This window comes from Denticeps clupeoides, chromosome 14, assembly GCF_900700375.1.
Source record: "Denticeps clupeoides chromosome 14, fDenClu1.1, whole genome shotgun sequence".
In the NCBI taxonomy this organism is placed as follows: domain Eukaryota; kingdom Metazoa; phylum Chordata; class Actinopteri; order Clupeiformes; family Denticipitidae; genus Denticeps; species Denticeps clupeoides.
Window position 1 is genome coordinate 3,492,836 of NC_041720.1, and position 14,619 is coordinate 3,507,454.

At 48.7% G+C, this 14,619-nt stretch overlaps 1 protein-coding gene across 5 annotated transcripts in view; it reads left to right on the forward strand.

Moving 5' to 3' along the window:
• fynb (FYN proto-oncogene, Src family tyrosine kinase b) overlaps nucleotides 1-14,619 on the forward strand; it is a 44,058-nt gene that overhangs the window by 15,317 nt on the left and 14,122 nt on the right. For 4 of the 5 annotated variants that reach the window (XM_028953518.1, XM_028953521.1, XM_028953522.1 and 1 more), the window contains 2 exons: nucleotides 12,311-12,573; nucleotides 13,689-13,785. In XM_028953518.1, coding sequence (XP_028809351.1) covers nucleotides 12,321-12,573; nucleotides 13,689-13,785 — 350 coding nt within the window. In that variant the 5' untranslated portion in view covers nucleotides 12,311-12,320. Of the gene's footprint in view, nucleotides 1-4,544; nucleotides 4,744-12,310; nucleotides 12,574-13,688; nucleotides 13,786-14,619 lie in introns of those variants that run through there. The other variant, XM_028953519.1, reaches the window with a different exon arrangement.

The window sequence follows — 14,619 nt, forward strand, 5'->3', positions numbered from 1 at the left end:
GAACATGTGGAATGAAAGTTTTGTGTTTTCAATGTTAGTCTGTAGTCAGGGTCTGTACTAGGCTGATTTATTCAGATTTTCATTCAATATTTTCAGTTCCCTGTTGTTATATGACTGATTTATTTCCCATTTGGCTTGCCATTATATATGTTTCTATGTGTGTGTGTGTGTGTGTGTGTATATACCAAAATGTAAGATTAATTCTCTTGTACCATGCATGTGTAACTGTGTGTGTGACTTTGCCTTCCTCATCACCCAGAAACCTCTCCAGTCTCAGTGACACAGAGCAGCCTGGCCCAGTTTCATGCTAATATGGGTGAGAACTTGGGGAGGTGCTGTCAGCTGCTCTTATCTCCGCACGCCTAAACACACGCGGCTCTGATGAGATCGGAATACGCTCGGCCCACTTGGGCATGAGGACCTGCTAATTTTATAGCCTGACGTGAAAAGGCCTCTCTCGCGGGCGTCTGGAGGCCCAGCAGGAGCATCTGGCCGGCCCTTTTGTCCAGAGCAGACTTGCTGCACGCTCCTGGAGATGACCATGACAGGTACATTGTGTCCCTTTTTCTTAAACCGATCCAGTCCTCAAATGTGTTCTGACAATGGTCCCTTTGACCCGGTCTCTCGGGCATTGATGCCCATGTGCAGGATGTCACTCGATTGCAAATGAGCCAAATCCCAGAATGGATGAGTGACTTCATAGGAAACAGTTCCAGAAAAAAATAACAAGATCCTGAGTGTTTTTCACTGATAGTCTTTTCTTTAAAGAAAAGCGAAAAGCAACTCAGAATTGCACTTTATTCCAGGAAGAAAAAGGAACCCTACTTTTTCCCGTAAGGGTTTGAAGTAGGAGTCAGTCTGTCTGCCGCTGTGAAGATGGAATTATAACATTTTACAACCTCCTTTTTAGTACATCGGAACACAATTTCGTCAAAAAGGAAACCTGGGCCATGGCCCTATAATGAAAAAGATCTATTTATAAAGTCCGAGAAAGGGCCGAGAGGAGGGTGCTGACGTTCACGTGGTGTCATACAGTCGGTGTGTATCTCTCGCCGAGGGACTCTCCATTCAGCAGATCTTATTTAGGTCACTGTTTTCCGTGTTATTAGCCCTCCCTGGGCCCTGCTTCCTTCTGATGCAAGCTTTTAGCAGCCCAAGTCTCCTTGGTCTGCGGTTAGAAACACTTGGGCAGGGGGGATCAGCTTCAGTTTAGTCGGTGGGGATGCACTGGAGGTGAAAAAGGGGGCCACCGGAAAAAAAAAAGAAAAATCGAAGTGTTTTGTAGCATAATGGAAGCTCTGAAGGGGGGAGAGGCGCTTTGATGTCCTGCTTGTTTCCTCTTGCTGGAGGCGGTCCCCTCATGCTGCCGATAATGGGCTCCAGCCAACGCCAGAAGCCAGAATGGCCACATGTTGAACAGTATGGAAGTGTGTGTTTGTGTGTGGGAGTTTGTGCTTGGGTCCGAAAAGCTATTATAAAGCAATTGGCTGGTATGCAGATAGAACTCATGACTTCATTGGGCTAAAACAATTGGAAATATCTGTTTGAAAGAAAAAAACATAATGTTTAAAACCTAAACCTGCTGATAATATGGACGACTTTCTCTGATGTGCCATCGCTGAAATATTCCCAGTTTATGCAAAATATATGACCCACAAGGGTTTGGTTTGGGTCCTTAAAATGTAGAAGACATATTACTGCATAATAAGCTCTTAATAATAAGTAGAATTTTTTGTCATATACGAAGTGCTTAATGGGTGATTGTCTGGAAAATTAAACCAAAATGATGGAAAAAAAACTGTAATATTTGCGCTTTTATTTGTCCTAATATTTAAGATTTGCGATGTAAAATTCTTACCAAATTCAATGAAATTCAAAGTTATTATCATAACCCAGACATTCAAGGTTCAGTTTGTATATGTTATATTGAATAGTGCATCAGGTTAATTAAAATATTCATACAATGCAACACATTTTAGATCTTAGTACTGACTATCATAGCTTTTAGACGAGTGACATCACAACATCTTGGTCATTTTAGTTGTATATATTTTTATTGCATAAACATAATTTTTCTGAAGCGTTGCACAGTTTTGACACCCATAATACACTGAAATATTTGGTGTGGTAGTTTTGTCTGAATGCTTGTGGAGTTGGAAGTTGGTTTTAACAAGTGAGACTAGTTTTCTGTCCTAATATTTCATGGGGGTTAATATGTTAACCAAAATTGCTGATCACTTGCTATTCCTACATACACATTTGTGTCCTGCCCATTGCTCTGTTTAAGAACGTGTGTTTGGTAATATTAATAAAGCTGAAATGATGTAATTGTTACCATAATGATGCCGGCTTAATAATAACAACATTTGGTGTGCGTGCATGCATGCAATGGCCTCGAGCAGTGATGAACTGGTGGGCAGCTGTCACTGGAAATTCTCTTGAAATTCCCTGTGACTTGCTAAGAATGTTTGCCTGTGTGATCGAGGATGACTTCATTATTAATGTTGTGCAACCACTTTCACCGTGAAAAACAGAGGAACTTCCGTTTGTGTTGAAACGTCATAGATTTTTTTGGTTTGTTTTTTTGGTGCATATGGAAAATGACTCCCTTCATACTTCCAGAAAATGCTGAAGGTTTACAGACTCGATCGTACGGGCCGGCTGTCTCAGAGCTGCTGTGCAGATGTGCTGGCAGTTCTCACCGAAGCTGGTGGGATGTGGGGCAGGAAGCCTGGACATGTGGCCCTCGGCTTGTGTTGCTTATGACTCGTACGGTCCCTGAGGTCTCAGTGGAACCCGCTACCCTCCGCCCCGGCGGGGCACAAAATTAAAAGCACATTTTCCAAAAAATGCCTCGTCTGTGGCAGAATTACCAAAATGCATAATTTCCTGAACTACATTTGTCTGCGTTCAGGTTATTTGGAATGAACAGCTTGACATATTTATGCATGTGTTAAATTAATTTCTGCTACACCAACCCTGTGAAAATAAATCACGTCGGGAAGCTAGACTTTGGCCCTGATAATCTGAACATTTGGTACCAGGTACCATTTATACCCATGATGGAAGTTTTTCCACTGTCACTTTATGACAGATCGTGTTTTTTATGAAAGTGAAGTGACTGCAGCACAGCACACGAGGCACACAACAAACGGTGCTTTGCTCTGCGGCAGCTTGGCGGTTCGGGATTCGAACCGTCAACTGTCCGATTATGGTTCCGCTTCCTCACCCGCTAGTCCTCTGTTACTAAATAGGTCTTGCCGCCGGGGACACATTTGCCATCATCTCATCTAGTACCCATGCTGTGTCTTCTTCAACCTAATTTGTGCAATAAACCAACGCTGAGGCTGGGAGCTAACTGCTTAGCTAACTAGCTAGACAACCGTTAGCCAGGTAGCCAGCTATCTAATCATCAAAATGAAGTTACAAGAGGGAGTTGTTCATTACACTGATGACAAACTAGCAGTTCGCTACAAAATGAATTTACTAGCAACAAGAGGAAGCTATTGGTTAGTTTTAATGTCTTAACTAGCTACAAACGGAATTAACCAGCAGCAACGGAAAGCTACTAGTTAACTCGTTAACTCAGTTAGCCCTTTGTCAGGGTGCTGGAAAACCAGCCTGTGCATAATTTCCTGTGCAGAGATGGTGGTCTTGGTGTTTTGGAAGGTCTTTAAAGTGTGTGTGTGTGTTCACTCGCTGTCTGTCACCTAAAAACCATCTCGACTCCTAACCAGGTTGCAGGCGCGCCGGCGCCGTGTGCTACGGACTCCAGTCTCCTAGCAACGTGGCCGAAGTGGCGGCGCGTGAGAGTGTGTGTGATGGGCAGGTGTGAGTCAGGGGGAAATGCTCACATGGCAATGCCAACCGGGCACAACAGTCGTGCTCGTTCTCTTTTTAAATCTGATGAGGGCAGTGGCGGCCTAGCGGTTAAAGAAGCGGCCCCGTAATCAGAGGGTCGCCGGTTCGAATCCCGAGCCGCCGAGGTGCCACCGAGCAAAGCACCGTCCCCACACGCCGCTCCCCGGGCGCCTGTCATGGCCGCCCACTGCTCACCAAGGGTGATGGTTTAAATGCAGAGGACACGTTTCACTGTGTGCACAATGACAATCACATCACGTTATGTATATTATCTCGTCGTTGTCACACACTTTTCAGCTTCCTGCCCGACCTCAGTACAACACCGAATCTCGGAGGCTTTACTACATAATTCGTCTTCCATTATTAGATCGCTAACGCTGTTCAACATCTTCCGCGCGCACGTCCACAGAGATGCGGGTCTAAAAGTGTGCCAGCGCCCTACTGGTGGTGCCACACTGGCCAGTGAGCTCATTTGTATCTTAAGCATTAAGACGTTCTCTCGCCGGCCTTCCCGGGCCACCATAAACGGCTTGACGTTGGTTACCGCCTCTGTGCATCATTCTAACCAGCGTGGATGGAAAGTTTGCTCAGCCATTGTCAGCGCGTCAGACCAAACCACATCCTGCCGCAGGGAGAGCGGCGGAGCCACCGGGCGGCCCCGCGACACCTCCAGCGAGGATGCAACGCTGCTGTGCACCGCATCACCTTGTAGAGCAACAGTCAGCGCTCCGCGCCATTTTGGCGTTTCGTTTTGGCATGCCGTCCAAGGACCGCGAAAAAAATGCGATTTACGCGCCCCTTTAGGTGGCAGGCTTGTGTTTTGCCGAACGGCAGGCCGGTTCGTCACGTGCGTCTCTTTCTGTAGAGATTTATTGAACACAGGTAAGCACCGTCACGATTGCCGAGCTCCAACGTGACTGGCACGTTCTACCGTTTTCTCCGACCAGCCTCTCAATGGACTTGCTTCAAAGCTTGGTGCTCGAATTAGACACGGCCCGCGGACACTTAAGGGTTTCGTAGCTGCGATTTACCGTCCGGCATCGGGCGGCTGCAGTTGTACAATCTGCCCTCCATCCCTCGAGCTCCCGGCCCTTTATCTTACCTGGGCCACGCGGGAGGAAGTGGAGGAAACTCGGCGGATTTTGTCGAACAATGGTCTGCTTCCTCGTGTTGGCGTCGCAGCGCGGAGAAAGTTAAGTTAACTTCTTGTGCTTTGTGCAGGAAAGGAAGGTGTTTTGTTAATAGCTCTTTCTACACAAAAATGTTTCTCACTTATTTCATTTTGAGCAAGAGAGGCCAGTATGTCACATGTGCATTCAACTAAAAGAGTAATGAAATATTTATTATTCAAGCTACTTGAGCTAGTAGCTCACATTTTCTCTTTGATTCTAAGAAAAGCTCCTTTTTTCCATTCTTTACAATGGTGTAACTCTATAGTAGATACTAATAAATGTGACACCAGGCACAGAGAATTACGCACAACATTTAGCCAGTTGCTAGCTTATTCTGGCTTGGACCAATCAAAAATAGGGAATATACCGTTGCCTGGGTGAATATGGAATATATGCAATAAAAATGGTTGTCGAATTCTCACCAACAAATTTTTTTTCCAAGTGATCAGTACTGTTTCTGCTTGGCCTTCACACGGCCGTTGTTTTCATGATTCAAGGCAACTTTTTTTTCTTTTATTTCCTGGACCATCAATGCAAACGTCTCCTTGAACTTCTCATAACCGCTGGCATGATTGTCGCCTATGGCTCGTACGTAAGCGTTCCCTGTAAATTTGACCTTGAGGGTCGCGCTCGACACCGGAGAATGTCCTCGATGTGAACTGAATACAGCAGCAACGCGCGAAATGAACGTAGTAAATTATGTATTGTACCACTGACAAATACTATATATCATTACATGCATTTATTTATGATTTGATGGCGTAGCTGTGGAAGTCGGAGCGAATTTCAAGAGCAGCCCTGGGGAATTTGAGTGGAGGAGGTCAGAGGTCAAACAATGCAGCATTAAATCAAGGTCACCAGTAGGGCAACCTGCCTTGTGTGTGCGCGTGTACGCAAGTGGATAAAGTGTGTGTGTGTGTGTGTGTGTGTGTTTGTATGTATGTATGTCTATATATATATATATATAGAGAGAGACCACTTTCAGTGATCTTGCTGACCAGATATGGCATCTGGGCAATCAGGGGTCAATCAGGGGTCGCGCTGCCTGGACTCCATTTCACCTTTTCTTTTTTGTCAGCCATTTATCGACCGTGACAGTCACTCATGAGTCACAAGTGCATAAGTGAAAGATTTTCTTTTGACATCCTTTCACACCTTAAAAAAAATCCCCCACTTGTTCCAGGGAGGTTTAACGGACACGGTGCTTTCTGCGCGGCCGTGACACTGTACAGACGTGAATATGGGTCGGGGTTAATGCTATAATCCCCGACAGGATGGCTTTTAACCGCCACCTGCCTGCCGGAAAGCCTACGGAGGGAAGCGCATCGCTGCTAAGTGAACAGCGAGCTGCCCTGCAGCCATGACGTTCCTTCGAGATCTGACGCTGAGCCTCTACGACACAATGGTGCCACGACGCAGGCTCCGCCCCCTGCCCCGTCCTGACTTGTCAACCCCCCCCCCCGTGACAGACAGGCCACCTGTGTCGGGCCGGTGTTGTGATGCCGGGGCAGCCTGCTGGAACGCCATGCCGGAGGAGTCGAGGCGCTCCCCTCGACCCGCGTCTGCGTAGGAGGGGGAGGAGGTTATCGCTATGGCGACTGCTTCCAGACCATAACAGCACAGAGGGAGGCTGACATGAGCCCCGTCTCCCTTACCGCCGTACCATTAGCGTCTCTCCAGACTGGCTCGTTCTGTTCACACACGCGCACACACACACACACACACACATCCTGTACCAGGCACACATACTGACTCGATAAAACACTCCCCGTTACGGTGCTTTCTGACGGCTGATAATAGACGCCTTTGTGCGGGTAATTTATTCTGGGGGAACACAACGGCCCCCGCTGGCCTTTTCATTACGGAGCGTTCCGTTATGCCCTTCCTCCGGCAGCCGCGCTCGGCAGAGCACGTTCCGTAACGTTCGGCGCGGAAAAAAAACGCCACTTCGTTCCGACACCAGCATAACGATAATAAAATTAACCTCCCCCTCAGCTCTGCAAGTCACGTTCTCAAGTTCGCCCATCAGAATGTGTAAATAAAGGCGCAAATAATCCGCTTTTTGGTGTTTGTAGTGGGCGTGGCCCCCATGTCATCACGTTTGTGACGTTCATTTCGGGTGTTTTAATCTGATTCGTTTTGAATACCAATCAGCCAATCACGGTGCAGGTTTATAACTAAACATGGAACCATACGACGCGAGTAATGGTGCAGTGCCACTTATAGAATATTGATGGCTGGGAGAGTAAAGTGAAAGTGAAGTGATTGTCATTTTGAAACACGGCACACGGTGACACAACGAAATGTGTCCTCTGCTTTTAACCCATCACCCCTGGTGAGCAGTGGGCGGCCATGACAGGCGCCCGGGGAGCGGTGTGTGGGGACGGTGCTTTGCTCAGTGGCACCTCAGTGGATCGGGACTCGAACCGGCAACCTTCAGATTACGGGGCCGCTGCCTTAACCGCGAGTCTTCTGCTGTCCTGTAAATTGGAGGACTCCCCCAGCGCCGATGTGCGCTCTGCCAAGTGACGTTACAACCGCGCTTCCGTCCACCTTCTCTCCATGAATCAAGTCAGCAGCATTGATGCGTTTTACACCAGTGCATGTTACTTTATTAGTTACTTTATTTATCCCGAAGGAAATTTAGACAACATTTATTTCTAAAAATGGAGCTTCGACAATGCGAAGGTCCCCGCATTCGCAGGCTGTTTTTTGCCCTTGTTGCGCTGGCTCGGAGGGCTCCTGTAGAGCCTCGGGCGGGCCGCGCGGCTGCCTCGTTTCAATGCTCCGCACACTGATCATTATCCCGCTCCCTTTGTCGAGTGTTCGTGGCCCGCCTCACCCCTGTGGATGTCCCACCGCCCTCCCCTCTCTGTATGATTTTTATTTTTTTTTTTATTCGTCCGGGAGTCTCTCAAATTATGCACTGTCCCTCCTTCCGGTCTTTCTTCAAGACTCAAGACCTTTAATTGTCATTGTACTGTTGCCTGGGCAACAAAATCTTTCAGCAAGTCAACAAAGCTGCAAGAAAAGTGTCAGTACAAGATGTGTACGTACAAGGGAATTATAAATAGAATAAAATCTATTAAATATTGTATAGGTGTTAGAAAATATCGTTACAGCAATATATCGCAATATGTTACGTGGTGACATTGTGTCGATACAGCGTCATCAAATGTCGATATTTTTGTGAACAAAATTCAGTTCTGAGTTATGTTGTTTTGGCTGAATTATGAATGTAATGTGATCCACACAGATATTACACAGCGTCTTGCATTCCAGCCGTGTTTTTACATTTTCAATGAACTGTAGAATATCACAATATAATCGTATTGTGACCCGTGTATTGTGATACATGTCATATTATGAGATCTTTGCCAATACGTACCCCTAATATATAGTATATATAGGGGGTGGGGCTATACTTAGTAGGAATGAGTGCATATTCTCCACATGATTCTTCCAGCCTGGGAGACCCTGTTGTGTTGGGTATCGTTTGATGCGTCTCCCTGTCCTGATGTGGCTGGCGGACCAGCAGAGGGGCGTCGCCCACAGCCGCGTCTGTCTGAGTGTCTTCTCTCCCCCCTCCACTGCTTGTCTCTCTCTCTCTCTCTCTCTCTCTCTCTCTCTCTCTTCCTTCATCCGCCTCCATCTCTCTCGCAGGCCACCGTGGCCCCACGTGAAGGTGGCGTCCGGACACTCGGGGTCTCACACTGCGGACGTTTTCTGTGCACGAAGCATGTCACTTCCAGCAGGTTCGGGAATTTCACACACGGGGATGTTGCTTCAATAACGAATTTCGCCGCATGCTGGTGCATCTCAAATGCGGTTCTTTCTGTTTGAAGCTTATTTCACTGTAGAAATGAAGCTGCTGAGGTTTAATCTTACTGTTTTGTGGAAGAGAAACTGGAAGATTATTATTCTAATAAATGGAGATTCTGATAGTAAACATCAACCATGCAGACATGCATAAAAGAATGTTCACCTTAATCAAATCGGAAAAAAATAACATTTTTGAGACGCACTTATGCAATTTCTATTGTTAAATTATTGTTAAAAATGACAGTAGCGTCACGATTGTTATGGAAATGTATAACGTCGTGTTTTTTTGTTTTTTTTAGCAAGATTCTGTAATATTTTTAGAGCAGCCCCGCCCCTCCCCTCCCCCTTTGAAGGTGAGAGCTGCGTATTGTGGGGGTCGGCGGGGTCTGAGGTGCTGAGTCCCCGGGGGCCTCACCTCTTGCAGAAGAGTCACGTGGCACGACGGCTCCGGCGCTAATGATCTCGCCCGTCATCTTGCCATTAAATATGCATGCCCAGGAGGAGCAGCTTGTGCTCCCTTAAATGTATTTTTTTTTATATTTTTCCCGTGCGGCGTACCTTCACTGCTCCCTCATGAATAATTCACCCCGGCCGAAATTGTATTTTTTTTTCTCCACAAGTTCCGCTTTTGATGTAGGCCTGATTTGATCTCATGAAAAAAATGTATTGAGAATAATTAACCAGTGAATATGGCCGTAGAAGGAGTGGATGAAACCCCTGGTGTGTGTGTCTGTGTGTGTGTGTGCGTGTGTGTGTGTGTGTACAGCACAAAGATTGCAGTGAAGAGTTCACCGAGTTCAGGGGTGTGTGTGAGAGAGGGAGAGAGCTCTGCTCCTTACACAACACCAATATTTACTTTTTTTAATCTCAAAAGGCATTGCTGCATTAGGCCTAGTAAACTCTCATTATTGTCATAATTCATTATTCTCGTTATTCTTTATTCTCATTGGAGTGCGTGTGTGTGTGTGTTTCGTCCCTCTGTGAAAATTCTTCAATTCTTTCTGAGAAGGTTTTCTGATTCTCTTAACATTCTAAAAGCATGTCACTGTGGTTTGGTGTTGGTGGCCAGGTCACCAAGTTCAAGAGGTTACTGGAATCAAGCGATTTTAAGGATTACAGGCCATAATTTAGCAGACGTGGTGCATGGGGAGAGTTCGCTCATCTTACAGTAGTAGTGCAGACGTCATCAACATCATTCACCAACCATCATTTACATTTACAGCATTTACCAGACGCCCTTATCCAGAGCGACTTACAATCAGTAGTTACAGGGACAGTCCCCCCCTGGAGCAACTTAGGGTTAAGTGTCTTGCTCAGGGACACAGTGGTAGTAAGTGGGATTCGAACCCAGGTCTTCTGGTTCATAGGCGAGTGTGTTACCCACTAGGCTACTACCACCCACAATGTTGGGCGCAGACAGGAAGTCGTGTCAGCGTTTTTACAGTAAAAAAAATCAAATGATCCCACTGGTTCTTCAGTCTCGAGAGTGACTGAACAAAAAAAAATACGTTCGTGCTCATTTTTACATCCAGTCTAAAAAGCAACTGCAACACTTCACATGACGGCCAGTGGCATTTCTATCCACCGCAGGACCATAGACAGTCCCGGGGAACCCGTATTAATCTTAAATAATCACATTTTCATAATAGGGTTAGGGTTAGGGTTAGGGTTAGGGTTAGGGTTAACTGATAACAAGCTATTATTCAGGCTCCATCCCCCACCGGTACTAATTTGCCCTCGGTTATTCTATTCGCATCGTCTTTTAACCCGCTTTCAAAATGCTCTGCTCGTCTCCAAACCCCTTGAGCGATACGGACCGAAGGAGCGGTGATTTGAGCATTATTAAGGGCCGGCCGCTCTCTCGCCATTGCGAACGCTCCTTATTTTCCGTCCTCTCCTGTAACAATAGGAGCCGCGGTTGTTGGCGGAGTGCAGGTCCCTCGGCGTCCCTCCCCATTGTGATTGGCCAGTCGCATTACGGCAGGAGGCCGTTTTGTTCTAATCACATTAACGACCCGAAAGGGACTCGAGTGGAGCATCTTGAGCCGTTTACCATATTGCCATTTTTCAGTGTTGCCGGCCGGAAGGTCATGAGAAGTGGGCGAGCAGCCACGCCCACTCCGGATGAATCGCGGGAAAGGACTTCCGTCTCTGGGCTTGCGCTTCCTGCCTTTCGCCGTCTGGGTCAAGGGGTGCGCTTCCGGGACGGCATTCTTTCGCCCTGCTTGCGTCTCGGGGAGACATGCCAGAGGCTTTGCCGGGAGGCCGGCCCTCGGGCAAAACAAAAAGGGCGTCGGCGTGAAATAAAACCCTGAAACCGAGCGGTGCGGTCTGAGGCCGATTCTACAGCATCATCGGTGAATAATCGGCGCTCCCGGTCGCCTGATGACTGTTGCTGTTTTCCGTGCTCAGCCGGTTGTCCTGTAGCCGGATGGAGAGGTGTGTGTGTAGGGTGGTAGTAGCCTAGTGGGTAACACACTCGCCTATGAATCAGAAGACCCGGGTTCAAACCCCACTTACTACCATCGTGTCCCTGAGCAAGACACTTAACCCTAAGTTGCTCCAGGGGGGGGACTGTCCCTGTAACTACTGATTGTAAGTCGCTCTGGATAAGGGCGTCTGGTAAATGCTGTAAATGTGTGTGTGTGTGTGTGTGTGTGTGTGTGTGTGTGTGTGTGTGTGTGTGTGTGTGTGTGTGTGATTATGAATGACACTCCATTTCTCATTTTTGCACACTGTATTCTGTTAACGTGCATTTATTTATTTATTTTTGTCCAATCTCCAACCCACCCCGTTATTATTTACATTTTTACATTTACAGCATTTACCAGACGCCCTTATCCAGAGAGACTTACAATCAGTAGTTACAGGGACAGTCCCCGCCTGGAGACACTCAGGGTTAAGTGTCTTGCTCAGGGACAGGATGGTAGTAAGTGGGATTTGAACCTGGGTCTTCTGGTTCATAGCGAGTGTGTTACCCACTAGGCTACTAGCCACTCAGTAGTATTATTGTCAATATTATTGTCCTTTCGTGAATTCGCATTCCAATCTGAAATCAGAAATCCATTATTTATCACACGCAATCACGCTACAGAAATGGCCATTATATTAATATTTAATATTAATGGCGGCAGCCGGCCCCTTCTGTACAGCCCAGCGCGACGGACCCGAGACAATCGGCCTATCACACGCCGAGGCCCGAGCTTCCGGTTTAATCATCATATTGAGTTTATCTGCTTACCGCGGAGTCGTCTCGCCGGGTTTTATATAAAATTATACACACGCACGTGCCTGAAAGGTGGAGGTGTTGAAGCCCCTCCTCTCAATTTGCCGGACTTGGTGTCGGATGCCACGGGACACCTTCCGGGATTTTGTGGTGCCGCGAGGTGGGAGGGGGGCTTCTTGCATCGTCTGCACGTACCACCAAAAGCGGGTGTTGTTTCTTTGTGTTGCAGAATCTAGATAATGGGCTGCGTGCAATGCAAGGACAAAGAAGCAGCCAAACTCACCGAGGACCGAGACACCAGCATCTCCCAGAGCGCAGGCTACCGCTATGGGGCCGACCCCACGCCGCAGCACTACCCCAGCGGCTTCGGGGTCACCGCCATCCCCAACTACAACAACTTCCACGCGCCCGTCGGCCAGGGGATGGCCGTCTTCGGAGGGGTCAACTCCTCCTCCTGTCACACTGGGACGCTGCGCACGCGCGGTGGGACGGGTAAGCATCTGCATGACCCCCGACCCCGGATTACGTTGGCATTATTCCCCCCCCCCAAAGTCCTTCCACCATGCAGGGCACGCTTGCACAAAATGCGACCCTGCCGTGGATCCTGGTGAAACTGCGGATTAACTCCTGTCCTGAATAATCCACAGCCACGGTCCCAGGAGACTGAGGGACTTAACATTTTAATTTCCTCCCGACTGCAGCTGGACCACGAGCCCGTAACTCTTTCACGAAGATACGCTTATCATTCACATTTACAGCATTTACCGGACGCCCTCATCCAGAGCGCCTTACAATCAGTAGTTACAGGGACAGTCCCCCCCCGGAGACACTCGGGGTTAAGTGTCTTGCTCAGGGACACAATGGTAGTAAGTGGGGTTTGATTTGGTGGGGTTGCCTGGTCACTCAAGGGCACCTCAGTGGTCGGTTCTTGGATTTGAACCCGCAGCCTTTCTGTCGTGAGTTCGCGTCTTGGACCACTAAAAGCCACCACTGTCCATCTCTTGGCTAGACGTGTTCCTCTGAGGCCTTAATTCTCCACGGTGGCACAACGAAGTGCTCATTTCACACGATGCCACCGAGATGCCACAAAAAAACGAGACGTAACGGATCGAAAAACGAAGTGTGACAGATGAGGATGTAGGTGACAGGCCTGCGTAGATGCTCGCAACGTAGAGAAGGATGTCTGAGGGACGATTAGAAATCTCACCATCGGTGTCATTAACCCGTTATTTTCAGTTTGAGACGTTTGACATGTGTTTCGGTGTTCTGAAATACGCGAGCGAGCGAATAAATAAGAGATGCGGTTAGTGAGCGGACGACCCTGTCGGGCTGTAAACTGTCCGAAAGCCCCCATGGGACCGCTAAGCTTTTACAGTGCTGTGCCGCACCAGTCCAGGGAAGGGAACGGAGCAGAGGGGACCTTTCCCTCCAAATATATCATTTCTGTTCTATTTTGCGGCGGAAATGACGTTTTTAAATGTAGCTCCTGCCAACTGTCCAGCACAATCGTGAGTTCCTCCAGAACCATGAAGTTCCTCGTGACGTTTTATCCCTCGCGGTTCAGGCCGCTGATCCCCGGCTCTGTGTGTCTCCCCCGCTCTCTGCAGGCGTGACCCTCTTCGTGGCGCTGTATGACTACGAGGCGCGCACAGAGGACGACCTCAGCTTCAGGAAAGGAGAGAAGTTCCAGATCATCAACAGCACGTGAGCAGAGTTCCGTCTTACGTTCCTCGGGCTGCCCTGAAAACGCGCTGGGCGGAATGGAAGCGGGTCCCGAAGGAGAAGGTGGATTGGGGTTGCACGTTACGACCTACGGCATAGATCTACAACCACAGGCTGCCCTGGAGCAACCCAGATACATGTCGTGTATGGCTGTGGGGTCCTCCAGGTGTCTTCCTAATCCCCCAAGTTCACGAGGCGAAAGCGTCCCGGAGCCGCTGTCTTGGGGGAGGAGAACGTTGACTCTGGCTCGGCCCCGCCTGCCCCGCCTGCCCCTCGTGTTGTTCTTTAGTCCGCTAGGAGGAGCCGCCCCTTTACAAAAGTGACAGGAAGCGCGGCGCACGTGCCCCCTTCGACCTGCCATTTCCACCCCGGTCAGCACATTTAGAGGAAGGCGGCCGCTAAATAGAGCAGCAAGGGGCGGGGCCGGCCTGGAATTCCCGAGTCCCACAGACGCTCGGGCTCACCGCAGCCAGACACGGGGCTCCCGGTTAGAGGCGGCTGGCGCGGACAAGGGGATTCCGATTCGCGCTTCCAAGCGCACGGCCCTCCTCAACACACAGCCCGAGGCGCCCGCCGGCCGGGGCGCGTTGAGACATTCCCCCTGCTGGTCGGGGGTGGTATTACAGGGCTGTTCCCCACCCCCCCCAAACAGGAGGTTGGCAGACGGCGCGGGGCAGATGCTGGTGGAGGGGCGGGGAGGCGTGATGGCATTTCTAGCAATCAGGCTGTCCGAGCTCCTCCAGAGGGGCGGGGCTGGGCTATTTCCTTCAACATAATACCAATCTGACGTTAACGAACGTTCGGAATTTTCAGCAT